The sequence below is a fragment of the Typopeltis vanoorti genome, chromosome 9, assembly GCF_054136105.1.
Source record: "Typopeltis vanoorti isolate ZY-2024b chromosome 9, IOZ_Tvanoo_1.0, whole genome shotgun sequence".
Lineage (NCBI taxonomy): Eukaryota > Metazoa > Arthropoda > Arachnida > Uropygi > Thelyphonidae > Typopeltis > Typopeltis vanoorti.
In genome coordinates, this window is record NC_143557.1 from 15,785,255 (window position 1) to 15,805,927 (window position 20,673).

The window sequence follows — 20,673 nt, forward strand, 5'->3', positions numbered from 1 at the left end:
AACTCATGAATAGTACAAGGCTCAGGCAAAAAAGGTGACAAGGAAGGCAAAAGCAGATTATGAGAAAAATTTAGCCGAGCAGGCTAAAGGAAATTCCAAAGAGTTCTTTTGTTACATTGCAAGTAAGAGGAAGAGTAATCATGGAAGATTAACCTTAATGAGCGATGATATCATGAGGAGGCAGGAGCAGATAAAATAGTTGAGTTAGAGTGACCACTTTGCAAGCATATATCTTCCTAGTGAGGTTATTGCTTTAATCTATGTGACAGACACTAATGTGGGAACAGAAGTAGATGAATTGGAGGTTCTTTGGATATTGCAGAATCTCAATGTAAATACTGCAAGATTAGAATGTGCAAGGGAACTGGCAATGGCCTTGACTAAGCTGTTTAATTCAAGTGTCAGCTCTGGTAGGGTTCCAAGGGAGTGGAAAGAGGGCAAAATTATTCCTTTGCATAAGAGAAGTTCTAAGACTACAGTAAAAAATTATAGACCAATCAGTATCTCAAGCATGGTGGTAAAGGCTAGCAAAATTGTAAAAAAGAGAATTCAAGAATGGGTAGATAATAATATGATAATGTATGAGGGTCAACATGGCTTTGTGAAATGTCGGTCATGCCTTAGTAATTTACTAGCTTTTTATAATAGCATAACAGCTGAGTTGGATAAAGAAAATGGCTACACAGTGATTTTGGTGGATTTTGTAAAGGCATTTGAGAGAATACCACATGGAACACTGTTACACAAATTAAAACAAATCTGGATGGATTTGACACTGGTTAAGTGGATAAAAGGGTGACTGCTGGATGGATATCAAAAAGTGGTATACGGAAGAGCAGAATCGAGGTGAAAACAGGTAACTAGTAGTGTGCCACAAGGTTCAGTGCTGGGAACCGTTGTGTAATTTGTACATAAATGATATAGGGAATGACCTGAAGGGAAATATTCAGTTGTTTCCTGATGATGCAAAATTAGGTAGAGTAATAGTTAAAGCAATGTGGAGAGTTTGTAGGAAGATTTAAATAGGCTGTCAGTATAAGCATAGTTAATGGATGTCAGTTTAATGTCGAGAAATGTAAAGTTATTCATTTTGGGATAATAGATTACAAGCTGTGTATCACATTGATGGCACTGTACTCCAGGAAATAGATAAAGCTAGGGATTTTTGGGTGTTGGTAGACAGAGAATTAAAGTTTAGAGGACATATTGGTAAGGTAGCCCATAAGATTACATGGCTATTGAAGAGCACATTAACAGGTAGAGATAAAGAGGTTGTTATTCCTCTTTATAAGCCCTTGATACACCTACATCTGAATTACTGTGCTCAAGTCTGGTCCCCTGGGTTTCTTGGGGATGTGGGAGCAGTGTAGAGGATTCAGAGGCGAGTGACCAAGATGGTGAGTGGTCTGTGGAATGTTCCCTGTGAGGAAGAGTTGAAGGTGTGTGGATTGCAAAAGTTGGTTGATAAGAGAAAAAGAGGGATATGATAGAAACATTTAAGTTACTTAAGGATTTTATAGGATAGATGCAGGGTAAATGGTTGATATGATAGAAACATTTACGTTACTTAAGGATTTTATAGGATAGATGCAGGGTAAATGTTTCAGCACTTCGTTAGAGGGACCAGAACAAGGGATCATCCATGGAAGTTGAATAAAGCTGTGGTCAATAGGGGTGTGAGGACTAGATTTTTTACTCGGAGAGTGGTGAATGAGTGGAATGGGTTGCCAAAGTCTGTTGTGAGTCCTTTTTCTGGTTCGAAGAATGGTATGATAGATTGTGAATAGATTGGGTCTTCTGCGGTGAGTCTTCAGACTCCATGGAGGTGCCTATATAATAATAATAATAATCGTTCAAAGATTTCTAGTCTCATCACTTTTTTGTAACATAATCCCACCAATATAATATGCTTGTGAAAATTTCATCATGCCAAACTGGATAACTTTACCCTTACTCATGTTGAATTGTCATCCATTATCATTTGTCTACTGTTCCTGGTTATTCAGATTAGTGTATATCAGTAGCATCCCTGATTGGCATGCCTATCTTTGCATTATCAGCAAACAGTTTGAACGTCTTCTATCAGGTCCTTCCTAATATCATTAATGTATAGATGGAATGACAATGTGACCAGTGATGTTCTCTGGGGACCATCACTGGTCATCTAAAACTTGGTAGGTTCATACCCACCATATACTATTTTCTGATACCTATACACCAGCCACCTGCTTATGCAAGTCAATAGTTTATTTTCCAGTCTGATCTTGTCCACTATATGAAACAGCTTTTCATGTGGTATTCTATCAAATACCTAAGCAATGTCCAACAGTATCATAGTGTATCCATTCCCTTTATTCAATTCGGCTGTAATATTATTATAGAGTATGAGCAAATTACTTTGACATAAATTTTCTTTAGTAAACCCATTGCTTGTCTGTCAGCTTATTTCTGTTTACAAGTTCTTACCACTTTATCTAAAATTTTCAATGCCACTCCAGAGATACTGATAGATTAGTAGTTAGACACATCGCTTTTTGTACATAGAGCTATCGTGCATTCTTTTTGGTCCTGTGGGATCTTTTTGAAATAATATAAACTGAAGTTATATAAACTCAAGTAATATAAATATGTCAAGGGCCATGCAATTTTTGAATGTTCCTTAAGCACATATACTGATTTCCCATCTAGGGTAATCATATGCTGATTACCCTATTGCTGAGTTGATATCCAGGTTCAACAACTGTTGATCATAATTTTTATGCACCTCACTCTCTTCATCCAGTGTAGTGGTAGAAAGAAAGTGCACCATGTTACATACACTTGGTTGGTAGATTTTAGTGAAGTGAACACTCATCATTTGAACATTCTCATCTGCTTCTGACACAAAAGTATCTTCTGCATTCACTAAAGCTATTCTCCCACATTCATTTATTCTTTTACTTGCAGCATAGTGTTAAAATTGGGTTAGGATGCTTTTACCTCGCACAGCTAATTCTCCCCCCCCCCCCCATAATTGTAACTTTTCTGGCCTTTATTTCATATTTTATAACTGCTCTCACTCTTGTCTCACAATATTTCTGCAACATCTTCTTTTTATGGAATCTTTGGCTTCATGGAGTGCCACAGGGCTCTGTTCTTGGACCACTGCTTTTCAATTTGTTCATCAATGATATTGGAAAGGATCTGAGAGGAAGTGTTTACTTGTTTGCTGATGATGCATAGTTGGGTAGAGCAATTGTGAGGGCACAGGATGTCAAAATTTTACAGGATGATTTGGATAGTTTGGAGGACTGGGCTAGGAAAAATGGATGTCAATTTAATGTGGCAAAGTGTAAGGTTATGCACTTTGGGGTGAAAAGAATAGCAGCAGTATATCGCATTGGTGGAACCATACTCCAGGAGATTGATGAGGCCAGGGATTTGGGAGTGTTGGTGGATAGGGAGTTGAAGTTTAGGGGGCACATTGCAAAAGTAACTGAAACAGCTCACCAAATCACTTGGCTTCTGAAAAATACTTTAACATGCAGAGATGAACAAGTTGTTGTTCCTCTGTATCGAGCCTTGATAAGACCCCATCTGGACTTCTGTGCCCAGTTATGGGCACCAGGGTTTCTTCGTGATGGGGAGGAAGTGGAGAGGGTCCAGAGACGAGTGACCAAGATGATAGCAGGTCTGTGGAATGAACCTTATGAGAATAGGTTGAAGATTTGTGGGTTGCAGAAATTGGACGATAGGCGAAGGAGGGGTGATATGATTGAGACATTCAAATTACTGAAGGGTTTTTATAAGATTGATCCAGAAGATATTTTTGAAAATATGACTGGTGGTGGGAGGGCTAGGGGCCATGCATGGAAGCTGGGCAAGAGCGTGGTTGACAAGGGTGTTAGAGCTAGGTTCTTTACTTGGAGAGTGGTAAATGAGTGGAATAAGCTTCCAGAGTCTGTTGTGGGTGCTACGACCGTGAATGAGTTCAAGGCAAGGTATGATAGATACTGTGTGAATGTTGAATAGTTGTTCTTGACATGATGTTAGGGCCTCCCTCGATGAGTCTGTCGACTCCTTGGAGTTTCCCGGAACAACAATAATAATAATAATAATATGGTTACACGTCTTTTGTACTCCCTCCTTATTTGTTCTTTGACTCTAGCGACACAATCAGATACTAACTCAATTAAGCATGTATTCAAAGCTTAATTCAAAGCACAGATTGGCCACAGATACAAGGGTACGACAGAAAAAGGAGAAAAATTTTAGTGAAAATAACAGTAGTATACTGTCACCAATTGGAGAATACCTTCTTTAGTCCAATGGCATCAGTTACTGAATGGGAAAGATATCAATAATGCATGGGAAGAAAGAAGGTATTCTCCAATTGGTGACAGTATACAACTGTTATTTTCACTAAAATTTTTCTCCTTTTTCTATCGTACCCTCGTATCTGTGGCCAATCTGTCATTTTTATTTATCCATGAATTTACAAAAGGTGTAGCGTCCCATTCTTTTAATTCTTTGCCCAGTAAATTAATCATCATGAAATCAAAAATATGTTCAACCGTTAAACTGTTTCTAAGTTTTGAACATATCACGTTCATTAAACTAAAACCTCGTTCAGCTTTTGCGCTACCGACTGCTATAGTGTTAATTATTTTTCTAGCTGTTTTAATTGTTGTAGGAACTGATTCAGTTTTTCCTTTTATGTTGTTATTCACAAAATCTCGAAAATCATTTTTATTTATCTGGTATTTCAAAACTTCAATTAATTGATCTAATTTTTTTTCGCCTTTCATCCAAGGTGAAGTTAATTTTTCATAGGGCCATGTGGATTCATCTAGTAAATCGAATAGTTCTAAGATATCTTTATTCTCTTCGCTGGATAAAAGTCGCAAATTCATAAAATAAATAATTTTGTCAAGCAATTTTTCTTTGGGAAGTGACGTTATTTTGTGTCGTTATAAAATGGAATAGCTTTATATTTGTGAGATTCCATTAACTCATTAATTTGTTGCTCATTCTTTCTTTGATTGTTTTTAAGAAGTTCAAAAGCACGTATTGTACATTTTATTAACGTTTGAGCTTTGGTTAAATTTGTTTTTTGGGATTGAAGACCAATCGAAAGTAAAGAAAATTCTTCGAGAATATCTATCATTAGAGCCAGATCTTTAAAAAAAAAAATGTATATTTGTTAATCTTTTTACCATACCGATATAAACTGCAGACTGAGCAAAATGCTGATACAAAGCAGGATATGCTATAGCTGCCAGTTCTATTTTTATTTGATTGGTGATAAATTGAATAAATTTTATCTAAAAATATTTTAAAATGATTTGTTTGTTTTATATCAGTAATTGAATCGTCAAGTGCTAGCTGAAGCCTATGATTTAAACAATGACAAACAATTATTTTTGAAAATTTTTCCATTAATTTGGTAGCCACTCCAGACTTCCTCCCTAGCATTGTACTGGTACTGTCAGAACAGAGTGCTATTAATTTTTCATTGTAAATATTCATAATCAAAACCAAATTGATTCAATGTGGACATTAAAATATTTTAAATATTTTCTGCAGTTGTAGATATCAGTTCTTTCAATGCAACAAACAACATAACTTGATTGGAGATGGATGGTACACTACATTGTAAATAGATTACTAAAGTACTTCTTTTTGAAATTGTGGACGCTTCATCAATTATAATGCAAATTTTAGAATTGTCGTTGATCACATTTTTAAATATTTTTATTCTAATTTCATTTGCATTATGCTCTGCACTATTTGTAGCACTATATCACATATGTAAACAATTTCCTATGTCAACACCGTTTTTTGTTTGCAATTCTAGTGCCTCTTCAATAGCTAAGGGTCTATTTCGTTTTATTAAACTATACACAGTGTTAAATATTTTCACAGTAATTTCAATCAGTTTAGAATTTATTTTTTGTATTAAATTTGGTATAGCGTCATTGGCTGATTTCCTTAATAAATCCTGTACGAGACTAATTTTGACAAATTATGTTCTCGAATTTTTTTTTCTCAAAGAAGCCTGTCTAGAACATTTATTGTTTCCATTTGGGACAATCAAATACATACCCCATTCTTTTGATACATGCACATACTCCTAAATGTCCTAAATTTCCAACTTTGAAACAATCTTTGCATCCCAATTTTCCTTCCTTTATATCAAGCCATTTATATTGTTCTAAAAAATTATTAGTTTTTCACACCAACAATCTGGAAGAGAAGGATTAGATTTTTCTCCTAATAAGGAATTTTCATTATTGTCACAGATTGAATCTTCTACAATATTTGAAGGATTTGATTCTTCACAAAGTTCTATTGTATCTTCAGATGTCTTTGTTTCTGCTTCTTCAAATTTTGTCCTTTTAATGTTTAAGAAGTTTCATAAATCGCTTTGCCTCTTCGACATTTTGAATAGTAAGGGCTGGAAAAAAAAATTTTCTTAACATTTTTCTAATGGAAAGGCATTATGTTGTTCTTACACACATTTATTAAAAAACAGAAGAATATTTATTGTTGCTTATTTCTATTTCATTTCTCCTACTAACAGCTATCCGCTTTTTCAACCACAAAACTCTAACCCTGATTAAAATTATTTTAATCATAAACAAAAAAAATAAATAAAATAAAATAAAATGAAATAAAAACACATAAAGAAAATTTTCCTATATTACCTACAACTTACTTATCCTATAACCTATTTTACCTACAACGATTATTTTTATTATGTATTATCAAATGAAATCCTGAACAAAATAAAAAAAATGTAACACTAATATTACCACTCGTTTATGACTGGCACAATTATACACTGTGAGTAGTTGATCAAATGAACAGAGACTGTAGCCGTCGCAATGAATTTTTATATTTAACAATGTTGTAAGTTCTTGGAAATTCGCCCAAAAATAAGGCATTATTTTTTATTCAAATGCCCAGTACTGCAGTTTTGATAATGTGTTTGTGTTTTAATGAATACAGACATTGTTTAGTATATAAAATTGTTTCCAAATTCCCGTTCGTAAATTGAGTTTGTGTTTTGTGAATTCTCCTTTATGCATTTATTTTTGATGATAATAATAATATATGTAAGTGTTTATTATACAATTTCAAAATATTTACGAGAAAAAGTATATACTATCATTCATCATCTATCCTTTCATAAAGAATTTTAATAACCGGCTCTCCCGACTTAAAAACATTAACAACCGGCTTACTAAATTTGAAAATTTTTAACAACCAGCTCGCGCGAGCCGGCCCCAACACACCTATGTCAATAGCAACCACCAGATATATTATCCTTTCAGTCTTTACTGCACATCAGATGGCCTCAAACTAACTGCTGCATCTGACATCAGTTTCTACTAACTGGTCAAATGATGATATCATTAGTAGGATGTCCCAACTCCCTCTTCTATTTTTTCTGTCCTTCCTAAAATACTATATCCTTATAATGTGTGTATATACATGTGTGTGTGTTGTAGCATATAGGAATAAATTAATATTCATGCTTTGTTTTAATTTTTTTTTGTTCTAGGATTCAAGTTTGTGCTTTTGGAATCATGGTGGTCGATTGATCAAAAAGAAAAAATGCCACAATGTAAGTAGTGATTTAACTGTTTTACTAGATAAGTCTAGTTTGTGTTTCAAAAAATAGGCCAACTGACCTTAAGGACACACCCATGTAATAGATATGGGACCAGCAGGGTCCATGTGAATAATATAACAGTCACTACTCTGGTGGAAGATGGTAATAAGAAGGATGTGAAGATTGATAGGAATATGTTAATAATGCCAACGTACATAATATTGCATAGTATCCTGTACATATATTTATTTCACAGGACTACTGATCAAAGGAGAGGAATTCATTAAAGATGTTATTTCAGAATGCTGAAGCAGTATGTTTAATTTCTAGTTTCATTTGTTCTGTTTTGTTACTCCCACCTATTAAAGTTGGAAATAGAACATAGTGGTATCATATGGACATATGGATAGATAGATAGCTAAGAGAAAAGAATTGGCATTTGCATAAAGAAATACATAAGTATGCTTATTCTGTTGAATGATAGTAGTAGTAGTATTAGTGACAGATGAAGAGTTTGGGCAGTTAAGTAAATTTCATGTTAATTGCTGCTCATGTTTTGCAGGTTTTTGAAGTAAGTAGAAGAATTATAAATTTCAGTTCAGCTTATTTTGCTTAATAAAGATGATATATCATGTATGTTAGCAAAGAAGTATTTGCCAACATACCAGTTATCTAGCCTCTTCAAATTTGATATCTTATTTTGACATCTAGAATATCTTTATCTTCAGTTTTCACATCACCTTTATCATATCTGATTTCTTTTACAGTACTCTTTCCTTCATTTCTAACCTTTTCGATAGCCTCCAGAATATTTTGCCAGTTTCCTGATATTTATTTTCTATATTCTTACCAAAGTCTTTTCCAGGACTTTTGTTTAGCTAGTTTTATACAGTGTTTCACTTTCTTACATTTTTTCTCTTTATTCTCGAAGTGCACGAGGTACTTTACTTGCCATGAACTTTCGATATGCTTTCTTCTTTTCCTTCACTGCCTCTTTAACTTTCTAATTCCACCATGGAGCGCTGTTTTTCTATCCTCGCAGACAATCTCAATACATTCCTCTCTGGCTTAATCAGTCAGTGTTTTCTTCAGGATATGCATTGAATCTCCAAAGTTTGTTTGTATCATGTTTTCAAATTCTTTCATTTTTTCTTAAATGCTGTTTGTGTATTTGAATCTACAGTTTACCTCTGAATACTTTTCTTTTCATTCAATATGAAATTCAGTTTTATCCTGCTCAAGACTAAATAGTTATCTGTCACTGTAGGATCACTGTTGGTCTTTTCAAATTAAGAACGTCCATGTTGTTGCCTAGGCTTTGAATACTTTATCTAGTTAAATATAATTTAATTTAAAGCATAACAGGTATGACATATGAACATATTCAATTTATCAAAGCTAGATGCTCTAACAGTGCTATTATTGTCATTATTTTTTTTGTTTTTTGATTGTTGATATTATTCATGTTATTATCATCATCATCATCAAATTCCTGCCATGTACCCTCAAGGGATGTACAGGATATGATAGTATTACATGAAAAATTTACTTCATTACTAACTTCCTGTTTACAATTTTCCTCCAAATTAGTCTGTTACTTGTCAAGACTCCAACATTATCAGATCTTATATTTCTATCATCTAAGGAACTTTGTACAGTATCAATCCACCTATAGTCTTCCTCTGGGTCTTTTTCCTGCCAACCTGGCAAAGAACACTTGTTCTGCTAATCTTTCCTCTCCCATTCTATTTACGTGACCATACCACCTTAGATTAGCTCTGCTAACGCATTCCTGGATTCTGACAATGTCAAGTTCTTAACTAATATCCTCATTTTTAATATGCTATTGCTATTTGTTGACGCCTCCAATCTTTCTCAGGACTCGCATATCTGCGGTCTCTAGTCTTTGGTCAAGTGTTTTACTACTGATCCAGCTCTCAGATTCATAAGTTAAAATTGATTTGAACACTGTCTTGTATACAGCTAATTTATGTTCCCACTAATTTCTCTCTTATTCCATATGAATTTATTCAGTTGACTTTCTACCATACCAGCTTTGTTGATTCTATTGTCTATTTCCATATTTAATTTACCATCTTCACTAAAAATCGTACCTATGTAGCTGAAATGTTTAACTTGTTCCACGGGTTCTCCGTTCACAAAGCAGTTGACATTTTCAACAATTCTGTCTATTTTCATTGTCTTTGTGTTTTTATTGCTGACCTTCATACCATATCTATTACAACAGTTATTCAATTTAGACAAGGAATCTTGCAGAAACATCTCCAATTTTGATATCATGTTTAATACTACTTTCCTTCATAATATGATCCATATAGATAATGAATAACAGAGGGGATAATGTACATCCTTGTCTCACACCAGATTTAACATTAAACCATCTCCCTGTACTTCCTTCAATTCTAACCGCTGAGTTACAACTCAAATAAAGACTAAGTATTGCTTGATATAATGCCCCATTGACACCATATAACTGTAACGTATTGACTAGCTTCTCTCTTGGCACCTTGTCATATGCCTTTTCCAGATCAACAAAACTTAAATATAGATCTTTGTTATATTACCATGATTTCTCAACTATTTGTCATAAAGTGAAGATCTGATCCTGACAGCCTCTATTTGGCCTGAATCCAGCTTGTTCTTTACCAAGCATTTCTTCCACAATTCTTCTCAACCGTTTCTCAAGTATACTTGCATAAATCTTGCCAGGAACACTCAGTAGGGAAATACCTCTGTAATTCTCACATTCAGTTTTATTTCCCTTTTTTATATATGGGTATTATGAGAGATCTACTCCAGTCATCAGGAATACGTCCCTCTGTCCAGGCTTTCTGAACTATGCAGTGCAGCCACTGTAAGACTTTTATACCACCATACTTTAGCTTTTCTGGTCGAATATCATCTATTCCTGCTGCCTTTCCAAATTTCAAGACTTTGATGGCTTTTTCTACTTGACGTATGGATATATATTCTTGACTGTATGCCTGTTGAATGTTTTTTACCACTGTGCTGTCATCACTGCTTGTTTCATTTAGCAATTATTCGAAGTAATTACTCCACACTTCAAGGATATCTTTTTCTCCTGTTTTCATGTCACCTTTATCATCTCTAACTCCTTTTACAGCACTCCTTCCTCCATTTCTAAGCTTCTTCAACAACCTCCAAAATATCTTGCCACCTTCTTGATATTTATTTTCTATGTTCTTGCCAAAGTCCTCCCCATGACTTTTTGTTTAGCTAGTTTTACACAGTGTTTAGCTTTCTTACATTTGTCTCTGTATTCTCTCAGAACACAAGCAGACTTATTTGCCAGGAACTTTTGACCACTGCCTCTTTATCTTTCTGTGTCCACCATGGAGTTCTCATTTTTCTATCCTTGCAGACAACCTCACCACATGCCTCTATGGCAGAATCAATCAGTGTTTTCTTCAAGGCTTGCCACTGAATCTCCAAGGTTTGGTTGCTGTTCTCAAACTCTTTCATTTTTTTTCAATAATCTTTGTGAATTTTAGTCTACACTTCACATCTAAGAGCTGCTCAACTTTTATTTGCTTTTAAACTTTCTTACATGTTATTCTTTTCAATATGAAATTCAATTTTATCCTGCTCAACACTAAATAGTGATCACTTCCAATTTCAAATCCTATGTACACTCTGGTGTCCTGCACCAGGGAGAAAACATCACTATCAACAATAACAAAGTCAATGAGACTTTTCTTATTCCTTGCCTCTTCTCTCCATGTGAATTTGTGCACATTTTTATGTTGGAACATGGTGTTAGTAATAACCAGTCCATGTCCTGAGCAGAAATCCAACAGGTATTTGCCATTATTATTAGCTTTGCTCTTTTCTCCAAATTTTCCCAACATATTTTTGTATGCCTGACAATCATTTTCTACTCTGCTATTTAGATCCCCAACAAGGACCAACTTTTACTTTTTCATTATGTCAGTTACTTTTTCTAAAGTATCAAAAAATTCCTCCACTTCTATCTTAGTAGAACCTTCTGTGGAACCATAGGCACAAATAAGACTCATTGTTCAGTTCCCCATTCTCTTATTTGGCCACATCACTTTACTTGAGACTGCCTGCCATTCAAGAAGATTAGCCTCATATTTAATGTTGAATACTATGGCTACTCCTTCTCTTCCTTGATTGTCATTGCCTGAATATAACATTTTGTAGTTATTGCTCAGAAAGATCTCACCAGTTTTTGTCTTGTTTGTTTTAGTCTCAAGTAGAGTGGTACTTATCTGGTACTTATCTAATTCCTGAGCTAGCTCCATTTCTTTGCCATTCAGGCTTCTTATGTCGATAGTACCGGTCTTTAACTCTGGTGATGTTGAGTTGGAGTGTGTTTTCGGATTTGTTGCAGTAGCTGACTTTTTGCTGTTTGCCCTGGTTCCCTGGCGAAAACAACAGGGGGCCTTGTTTAACTGGATGAGCATGCCCAGCTGGCATGAAATTTTGTCATCTTGTACCATCATTTCCTTTTGTATTTTGGTTTAAGCCAATAAGCATACAGTTCGGTCGGCTAAATCTCAAATTGCCATCCTGTCCTCGTTCGTTCACTAACCAGGTAGATACCTAACAGGGTGCACCATGAGAAGGTGAGGATTGGACATTAGGCAAGAAGCCCTGGTCGGTTCTCCGCATTCATTTAAAGGCTATCTGGAGGTCTCCTCTCAGTTGTATAGCTTTGACCCTTAAGCACCCCTTCCAGTGGCATATTTAGGTATAGGCCCGGGCCTAGAGCGGCAAATTTTGAGGGGCGGTGGAAATTTCCAGGCTCTCATTTTTCTAATTATAACATGTTCCTTATATGCAGCATCTACTCACAAATAGAGAAATATATTTTTCTTTTCCTCATTGTAAGTTTAGTCTGCAATCATATTGGCATGTAATCAGATTCTGCATAACTATACAGACTGAGACACGTGCACGGAAAGCTACTGTACCGTTGTCGGTAACTTGACTGAAAAGGCAATAGGGATTAGTGAATTTGATCCCTTTCTTGCTGAGCACATTGCAAAAACCGGGAAAAAAGGAAAAGGTTTCGTTTCCTATCTTTCCTTTGCCATGTATGAAGAATTTATTAAAATAATGGGCGAGAAAGTAATCAAATTTATTCTGGAAGAACTTAAAATAGCTAAGTACTATTCCATAAGCGTTGACTCAACACCAGACTTTTCTCATGTTGATCAGCTGTCCTTCATTGTACAATATGTGAAAGAACATGGAACTCCTGTGGAGCATTTCTTGCGTTTCATTCCTAATGTAAGTCACAAATCTGAAGAGTTACAAGAGGCGGTTTTGACTTCACTAAACAAGCTTGGAATTGATGTAGCAAATTGCAGAGGGCAGGCATATGATAATAGTAACATGTCAGGCAAGTACACAGGACTGCAAGCATGAATTCATGAAATAAAGCCATTGGCAGAATTCACACCGTGTGCTGGACATTCTGTCTCTAATTGGTACTTGCACTGCCGAATCCTGTCCGTATTCTTCCATATTTTTTGATGTACTTCAGAAACTGTACGTATTTTTCACATCTTCAACACATTGGTGGAGTGTTCTAAGAAAGCAACTGAAAACTTCTGCATAAGTAATCAAAACGCCCTTCGCCTACTCGTTGGTCAGCTCGTGATGATGCCTGTCGAAGTCTTTGTGGGGGATAAAGAGAAATAATTTCCACTTTGTCCGAAATTGAAAATGACACCACCCAGAAGAAAGTTACGCAACGTGAAGCAAATGGGATTCAACGGCAACTTCAGTCAATGGAGATTGGAATTTTTAAGGTCATGAGGGGCGGCACTTTTGCGGACCTAGGGTTGGGAAATACCTAAATACGCCACTGACCCTTTCATATTATTATAAATGAATGAAACAATTTTTGCTCATATATTGGCTTACTGTGCCAATATGAGAAGGCTCAGAAATTTCTGAAGCCTTCTGGAAGAAAAAGTCGCAAAAGTTACATTTTTTCCCTTTGCTTGTATATTCGTCTTGTGTCGAACTCTGAATGATCTTGTGACTTCATTTCAAGAGGTCATACAGATTTCATCAAGTACACCTTTACATATTAAATTATTCACATTAGAAAATACTTGCATTTTGGTAGAAGTGAATTATAATATTGAGTGTTTAAAATGTAAAATATTAAAGTATATAAAATACAACATTTAGAAAGAATCAATTTAGAAAAATATAAAGGTGTATAACAAATTTGGAAGTGTATAGTATTATTTAGAAGTTTTTGTATGAAATTATAAATCAGGATTCAGCATTGTAAAGTGTAACTAGATTTTGCTTAAGTATTCCACTGGTCTCAATGTAAGAATGGGTCCAAAGGTTTGGTACAGTCAGTATAAGCGCCCGAGGCTGTGTGACGCTAGGAGCAGGTGCGTATAACAACAGTCACGTGGTTTCCTGCTGTTGAAAAAAAGTGCTGACATCATTCAGCGTATGAGACTAACATAGCGCCGCACAAGGTGTTTCAGGAAAGGATAGGGGGCGCTATGTGGAGAAAATATAAGGTGTTGCAGGAGGAAGAACAAGGCTTTTTTTTCCCGGGATCTCGTGATCGAGAGGAGAAAGTCCAGGTAGCTGGTTCCAGGCTGAACGGCAGGCGAGGATGCGTGGCACCGGGAGATTTGAATCGGAGAGTTCCTGAATCTACGGACGGAGTTTCCAGCATGGCGTAGCCACTGCTTTCATTATAAGCGGGTGCTGAGTTGCCAAAGTTCCCGTGAAGTCCTCAGATAACAAAGATAGCCAAAGTGCGTATCGAGGACAGCCACGTTGCAGATACATGATGCCGCACGTCATCCAGAACAAAGAAACAAGCCTCAGGTGTTCCTTCATGATAGTACCAGTGCCAGCAGACCCATTCAAAGTCCCATGTGAAGGTAATGTAAAAGTTTCATTATTTATGTTTTGGAAGCCTGTGAACTAATGAAGAAATTGTAATTCAAGAGACTAAAATAGGCAGAGCTATATAGACTGGTGACTTTAGCATAAGACGTAAGCCTGAATTCGAAGTTGTTAAGAGGAGTGTCATAAAGTAGAAAGACAGAAAGTGTTATGTGTAAAATGTATTAGATGACATAAGTATAAGCAGTTTGCTAAAATGAGATTTTATTGGTTCTGGGATAACCCTGAATGAAACTAGTATTCTTATTTGATATTAATGTAAGATTGCAATCTTTAGCAGTGTGAGTTTTGTAATTAATTAATGTGTATTCATATTGTAGAATAAATATGTATTCCTTTTTAAAACTGAGTCTTGCCTGATTTAAGAGTGTCAACTCACCGCTCTAAAATACATACTTGTCGTGGGAGGGTAGAGTTAAAGTGAAATATTTAGGCCACGACTGACCAGGAGAGTTAACGGGTAGTTACAAATCTGTATATTGGAAGTATCTCCCTGAGTATTATAATTTATCATCATAGGGCATAAGTTGGCGCAGTCATTAAACTAAATAAATGTGTTTATGCCTGAAAAGGAGATAGAGCCAAAATCCAGGGTTGTGCTTAGAGTAAATTGGTTTGTGAAGTTGAAAGGTGCATAATTAAGCTAATTCGCATAAATAACGACACAACACTTGTTAATATTAGGACATAGGACTTGGATTGCCAGTGTTGCAGATAGAAAGAGAGGATATAGCCAATATATATCTTGCATTAGACACATACTTATATACACACACCCTTACTTTAGCAAACACCATAATGTCATAGTGCATAATTTAATTATGCCCTATGACAAACTAACAAAGTCCCATAGAATCAGGACTGTTTTAAGCTCAGTATTTCAAATAGTAAAAACTCAAATTCATGAAAGCAAACTGAATTTCCTGACAGATCACAGGTAATTGAATAAATCATGTGGCAAGAGAACACAGGAAATTATGAGAAAGAACAAAAGAATTGTTGGAAAAAAAAATCATACTGCAGGAAACAGAATAAATCATACATTGATGACAGAACACAAAGGAGTAGAACACATAAGAAAGAAATAAAGGGACATGACAGTGATGGGAGACATAAGAAAGATCTAAGAGAGCATGGAATTATAAAAAGGAAAATTCTCAATTTATGTTGAAATTTCAAAATATTACATTGAGGAGACCTCCACATCGCCTTTAAAGGAATGCAGAGAACTGACCAGGGCTTCCGACTTCCATTTGTCACCTTCTCGTGGTGCACCCTGTTACGTATCCACCTGGATACTGAACAAACGAGGATGGGCTGGCAATTTGGGATTTAGCCGACCAAATTGTATTCTTATTGGCTTAAACCAAAATATGAAATGATGGTACAACATGACAGAATTTAATGCATGCTGGGGCATTGCCCGATTAAACAACGCGTCCATTGTTTTCACTTGGGAACCAGGGCGAACAGTAAAAAGTTAGACTGGAACAAATCCAAATCATAAAACACACCTCACCTTGCCACCAGAGTTCAAGATCGGTACTGTCAACATAAGAAGCCTGAATGGCAAAGAAATGGAGCTAGCTGAGGAATTGGATAAGTACCAGATCGACATAATAGCAGTGACTGAAACAAAAAAGACAAAATCTGGCGAGATCTTTCTGAGCAATAAATACAAAATGTTATATTCAGGCAATGACAATCAAGGAAATGGAGTAGCCATAGTATTCTCAATATTCAACACTAAATACAAAGCTAATCTTCTTGAATGGCAGGCAGTCTCAAGCAGTGTGATGTGGAAAAATATCAGAATGGCGAACTGGACAAAGAGACTTATTTGTGTCTATGGTCCCAGAGAAGGTTCTGCTAAGGTAGAAGAGAAGGAATTTGTTGAGGCTTTAGAAAAGCAGCTGACACAATGAAAAAGGAAAAGTTGGTCCTTGTTGGGGATCTAAATAGCAGAGTAGGAAATGATTGTCAGTCATACAAAAATATTGTGGGAAAATTTGGAGAAAAGAGCAAAGCTAATAATAATGGCAAATACCTGTTGGATTTCTGCTCAGGACATGGACTGGTTTTTTTTAACACCATGTTCCAACATAAAAATGTGCACAAATTCACATGGAGAGAAGAGGCAAGGAATAAGGAAAGTCTCATTGAGTATGTTATTGTTGATAGTGATGTTTTCCCACTGCTGCAGGACACTAGAGTGTACAGAGGATTTGAAGTTGGAAGTGATCACCATTTAAAAGAACATGTAAGAAAGTTTTAAAGCAAATAAAAGTTGAGCAGCTCTTAGATGTGAACTTTAGACTAAAATACACAAATGTTATTCAAGAAAAAATGAAAGAGTTTGAGAACAGGAACCAAACCTTGGAGATTTGGTGGCAAACCCTGAAGAGAACATTGATTGATTGATTCAACCAGAGAGGCATGTGGTGAGGTTGTTTTCTATCCTTGCTGACAACCTCATGACAACACCAGAAACCCCATGATAGACACAGGAAGTTAAAGAGGTAGTGAAGGAGAAGAAAGCCTATCAAAAGTTCCTGGCAAATAAGTCAGCTTGTGCTCTTAGAGAATACAGAGACAAATATAAGAAAGCTAAACACTATGTAAAACTAGCTAAACAAAAGTCATGGGAAGACTTTGGTAAGCACATAGAAAATAAATATCGAGAAGGTGGCAAAATATTCTGGAGGCTGTTGAAAAAGCTCAGAAATGGAGGAAAGAGTGCTGTTGTAAAATCCCTCGTGATAAATTATTAAATTTCCATGATCAGTTTTACAGAGGTTTCCAAACACATAGAAATTAGAAATAATAATGAATTAAAATGAATGTTATACCTATACTGTTAAATTGCATAAAGTAATGTGTATTGAAGTATACGTAAAATGGAAAGTTAGGGATTAACCCGGATTAGCGATAACAAAGTAAGAACGAAAGTTCGCAAGGTCATATAGAAATATGCCCCCAAGAACGGAGAATACATTTTAGCTAAAGTTACAAATTCCTAAGGACACAGTGAAAAAATTAATGTACAATGCTTACAGAAAACTATGCAGAAAAACATTTCAGTATACAATATGTCCATCCCGAACTGCAATGAAGCTCTTACAATGTTGTACCATGCTAAGCACCAAGTGGTTCAGGAATTTTTGAGACGTGCCAACTCACTCTTTCTTTAGAGCAAGTATAAGGCCTTGTTTGTTTTCTGGAGGAGAATTTTGAGCAGCAGTGCATCTACTTATTGCACCCAAATTGTTCCTTGATTAATATCCTTGATCTCCAGAAGTATCTCCTCTGCTTTTGTATGATGGGGAGTGGCATTGTCATCCAGTCATCCATAAAAATGAATTCTTTGAATACAACACCATGGAACAGTCAAACATGACATTGAAGAACTTTGTTGCAATATTGTTCACTAGTTACAGTTCCTTTTTCCCAGCACTTGTAGCTCACGTCCATTGAGCATAATGCCTCTCCACACCATGACCCAAGCACCTACATATCTATCCTTTCAAGAACATTCACAGGATGGTAAGTAGCACCACTTTCACAGCAAATCAAGTGTTGTCTAGAATTGGAGGAAAGACTAAAATTACTTTAATCTTTAAAAAGAGTACATTAGCCCATTGGTGTATTGTCCGATTTTTATGGATACAATGCTATGCTACTGAAGTCGCACTCTATGATGAGCTGTGGTTAAAGGAATGCAGACCACAGGCCTTTAGGCAAATAGATCTACTTTTCACAGACATATTGCTGGAATTTGTCAAGTTAATTGCATACCTGTGTTTGAATGGAGAAGACTTGCAATCTCACCTGCTGTGATGCATTATTACATTTTGCTGTTATAACCAAAATATGTCTTCATACTTCGTGGTAGAACAAGGTCGCTCATTAGGCAATCATCTGAACACATTACACTGATTGGAAACACTGCTTAGAGCCTGGATACAACGCTATATGAGATTCCAAACTCTCTGGCAATATCAGTACTTCTGCAGCCTTCTTCCAGCTTTCCTATAATTCTTCCCTATGTGAAATCATTTAGATGTTGTCTTTGAGACATTACAAGACATCTAAGTTTGCAACTTTATTTATTCATGAAAAGAGCTTCCTTCCAACACAATTCACTTAAGACAGCTTTATGCCATTTATCCAGTAGAATGCTACTATGTTACCTCTTTGCGCATGATTTGAAAATATGAATGTGTACCCGATTTCTACTCAAAATCAGTTATACAAATTGCCACATGCTGTTTGTCTGAATTTGCAGATGTAATCATCTTCAGAAATAGTGTTCATCCTTAGGTTTTGGACACCAGTGTATGTTCATGGTATAAACATCATCAAAGAAAATAATTCATTCATGTTACTACTAATAATTTGCTGGATTCTAACCAGTATCTTTGGAGCACAAATTAGAATGGTGGTATAACACTGCACTCTGTTAGATTGTTGTAGAATCAATTCAGATTATAGCTGAAAAGGAATAGCGTTCCTTTTCTGTTCTATAAAAACAAAGGTAATTCAGAAAAGTTAGGATAAGTGTGTTGACTGTCTCCCAGATCCTTGGCAGATAAATGTTGCCATATCTGCTGAGGTTAGGGTAGTGTTTGATAGCTGATGCTGATTCCAAAAAAAAGTCTCTCATAGTGACTTCTGCGCAGCACAGTTTTCTTCAATTTTATCTTCTCTTTTTTCCTATGAGTGGAGGCCTTCCTGATGCACCATATTTATTTAACCTAACCTAGTAAACTGGTACATCTCCATTTGAGGGTACAGCAGTAAAGCAGTTTCTGTAGGTCAGTTGCCAGATAATGTGGGACCAAACCCATAATATTTTGGAAGGCATTCTGATCAACTGACAAATAATCCTGCTGCCAATTACTTGCCAGATTGTGTATGGAGGGAGTTAGAGTATAGCATTTGCATGGGGATACTGTTTAAAGCCATGCTTCTGCACCCCTTTTAAGTTTGGGCATTCCTTGTGTGAAAGTGATGACCAAAGCCCTTCACTCTTGCTTCATGTTCCTGCTCTATAAATTTTCCCATTATTTTACTTGCATCCATGGTAGATGGCATAAAAAACTGGAATCATCACAGGAAAAAAAAAAAATCCAAATACCACACTCCACGTAATTTTTCAAAAAAACTTCCAGATTGATTTTACCAACATATAATGTCTCAATTCTAATATCTGGAATCCCCTTTCATGATCTGCTTTGGCACAAGATTTCCTTACCTCACTTTGTTGTCTTCATTTGCTGTCTCTATTATTCTCCTAACTCCAATGACCTCACTAACCTATTTGACTGTTTATCTCTGAAAGTCAATCACATATAGTCTAATTACCCTAACAGTGAGATAATCTTCCTTGGTGGTTCCTTCCTTCTCCAACTTCACAGAAAGCTGGAAGAGAAACCAAACTGTTTGCCATCAGTAATGATTTAACACAAATTGTTCACCATCCCACAGAATTCCAGAAAATCCTCATTACTTTCCCAACTGTTTGTACCTATTCTTAATCATATTTCTCTCTCTCTCTTCAAATACACTGCAGATGTACGCTCTCTTCTAGGCAAGTCTGACCATAAGTTTTTCTATGTTTCCTTCTCTATAGATCATCCTTCTCCCAGTCTTTCTTATATTTCTATCCTGCAATACTACGATGGTACCAATTGGGATGATCTTCAAGACCATAACTTTTTAAATGTTTCCTTCTCTATAGATCATCCTTCTCCCAGGCTTTCTTATCTTTGTATCCTGCGATACTACAATGGTACCAATTGGGATGATCTTCAGGATTACTATGCCTCATTTCCATGGTCTGATTATTGCTTCCCAATCTTCTGAGCCTAGTGCCTGCTCTGATATATTAACAGAATTATTCTCACCAGTGAGTGCTTTTATTCCCCACTCCAATGAAAATCCTTGACCCTTGTCCAAACTCTCGTTCTCCAATAATTTCGTCGAAGAAGTCCAAGTCCAAAAATTTAGCATATGCCTGCCTGGTGGCTTAAGTTAAAATCTCCAGCCTCCTCAGTTCACACTTCAGCTCATAAAAACTGGAAATAAATAAATAAATAAATAAACGACTAAAGGTCAAG

The 20,673-nt window shown here is 35.9% G+C and overlaps 1 protein-coding gene across 1 annotated transcript in view; it reads left to right on the forward strand.

Annotated features, from left to right (window-relative positions):
- LOC150102899 (tRNA (34-2'-O)-methyltransferase regulator WDR6) overlaps positions 1–20,673 on the forward strand; it is a 624,232-nt gene that overhangs the window by 160,048 nt on the left and 443,511 nt on the right. Inside the window, exon 7 of the mRNA XM_090398196.1 lies at positions 7,547–7,609. Coding sequence (XP_090254322.1) covers positions 7,547–7,609 — 63 coding nt within the window. The remainder of the gene's footprint in view (positions 1–7,546; positions 7,610–20,673) is intronic.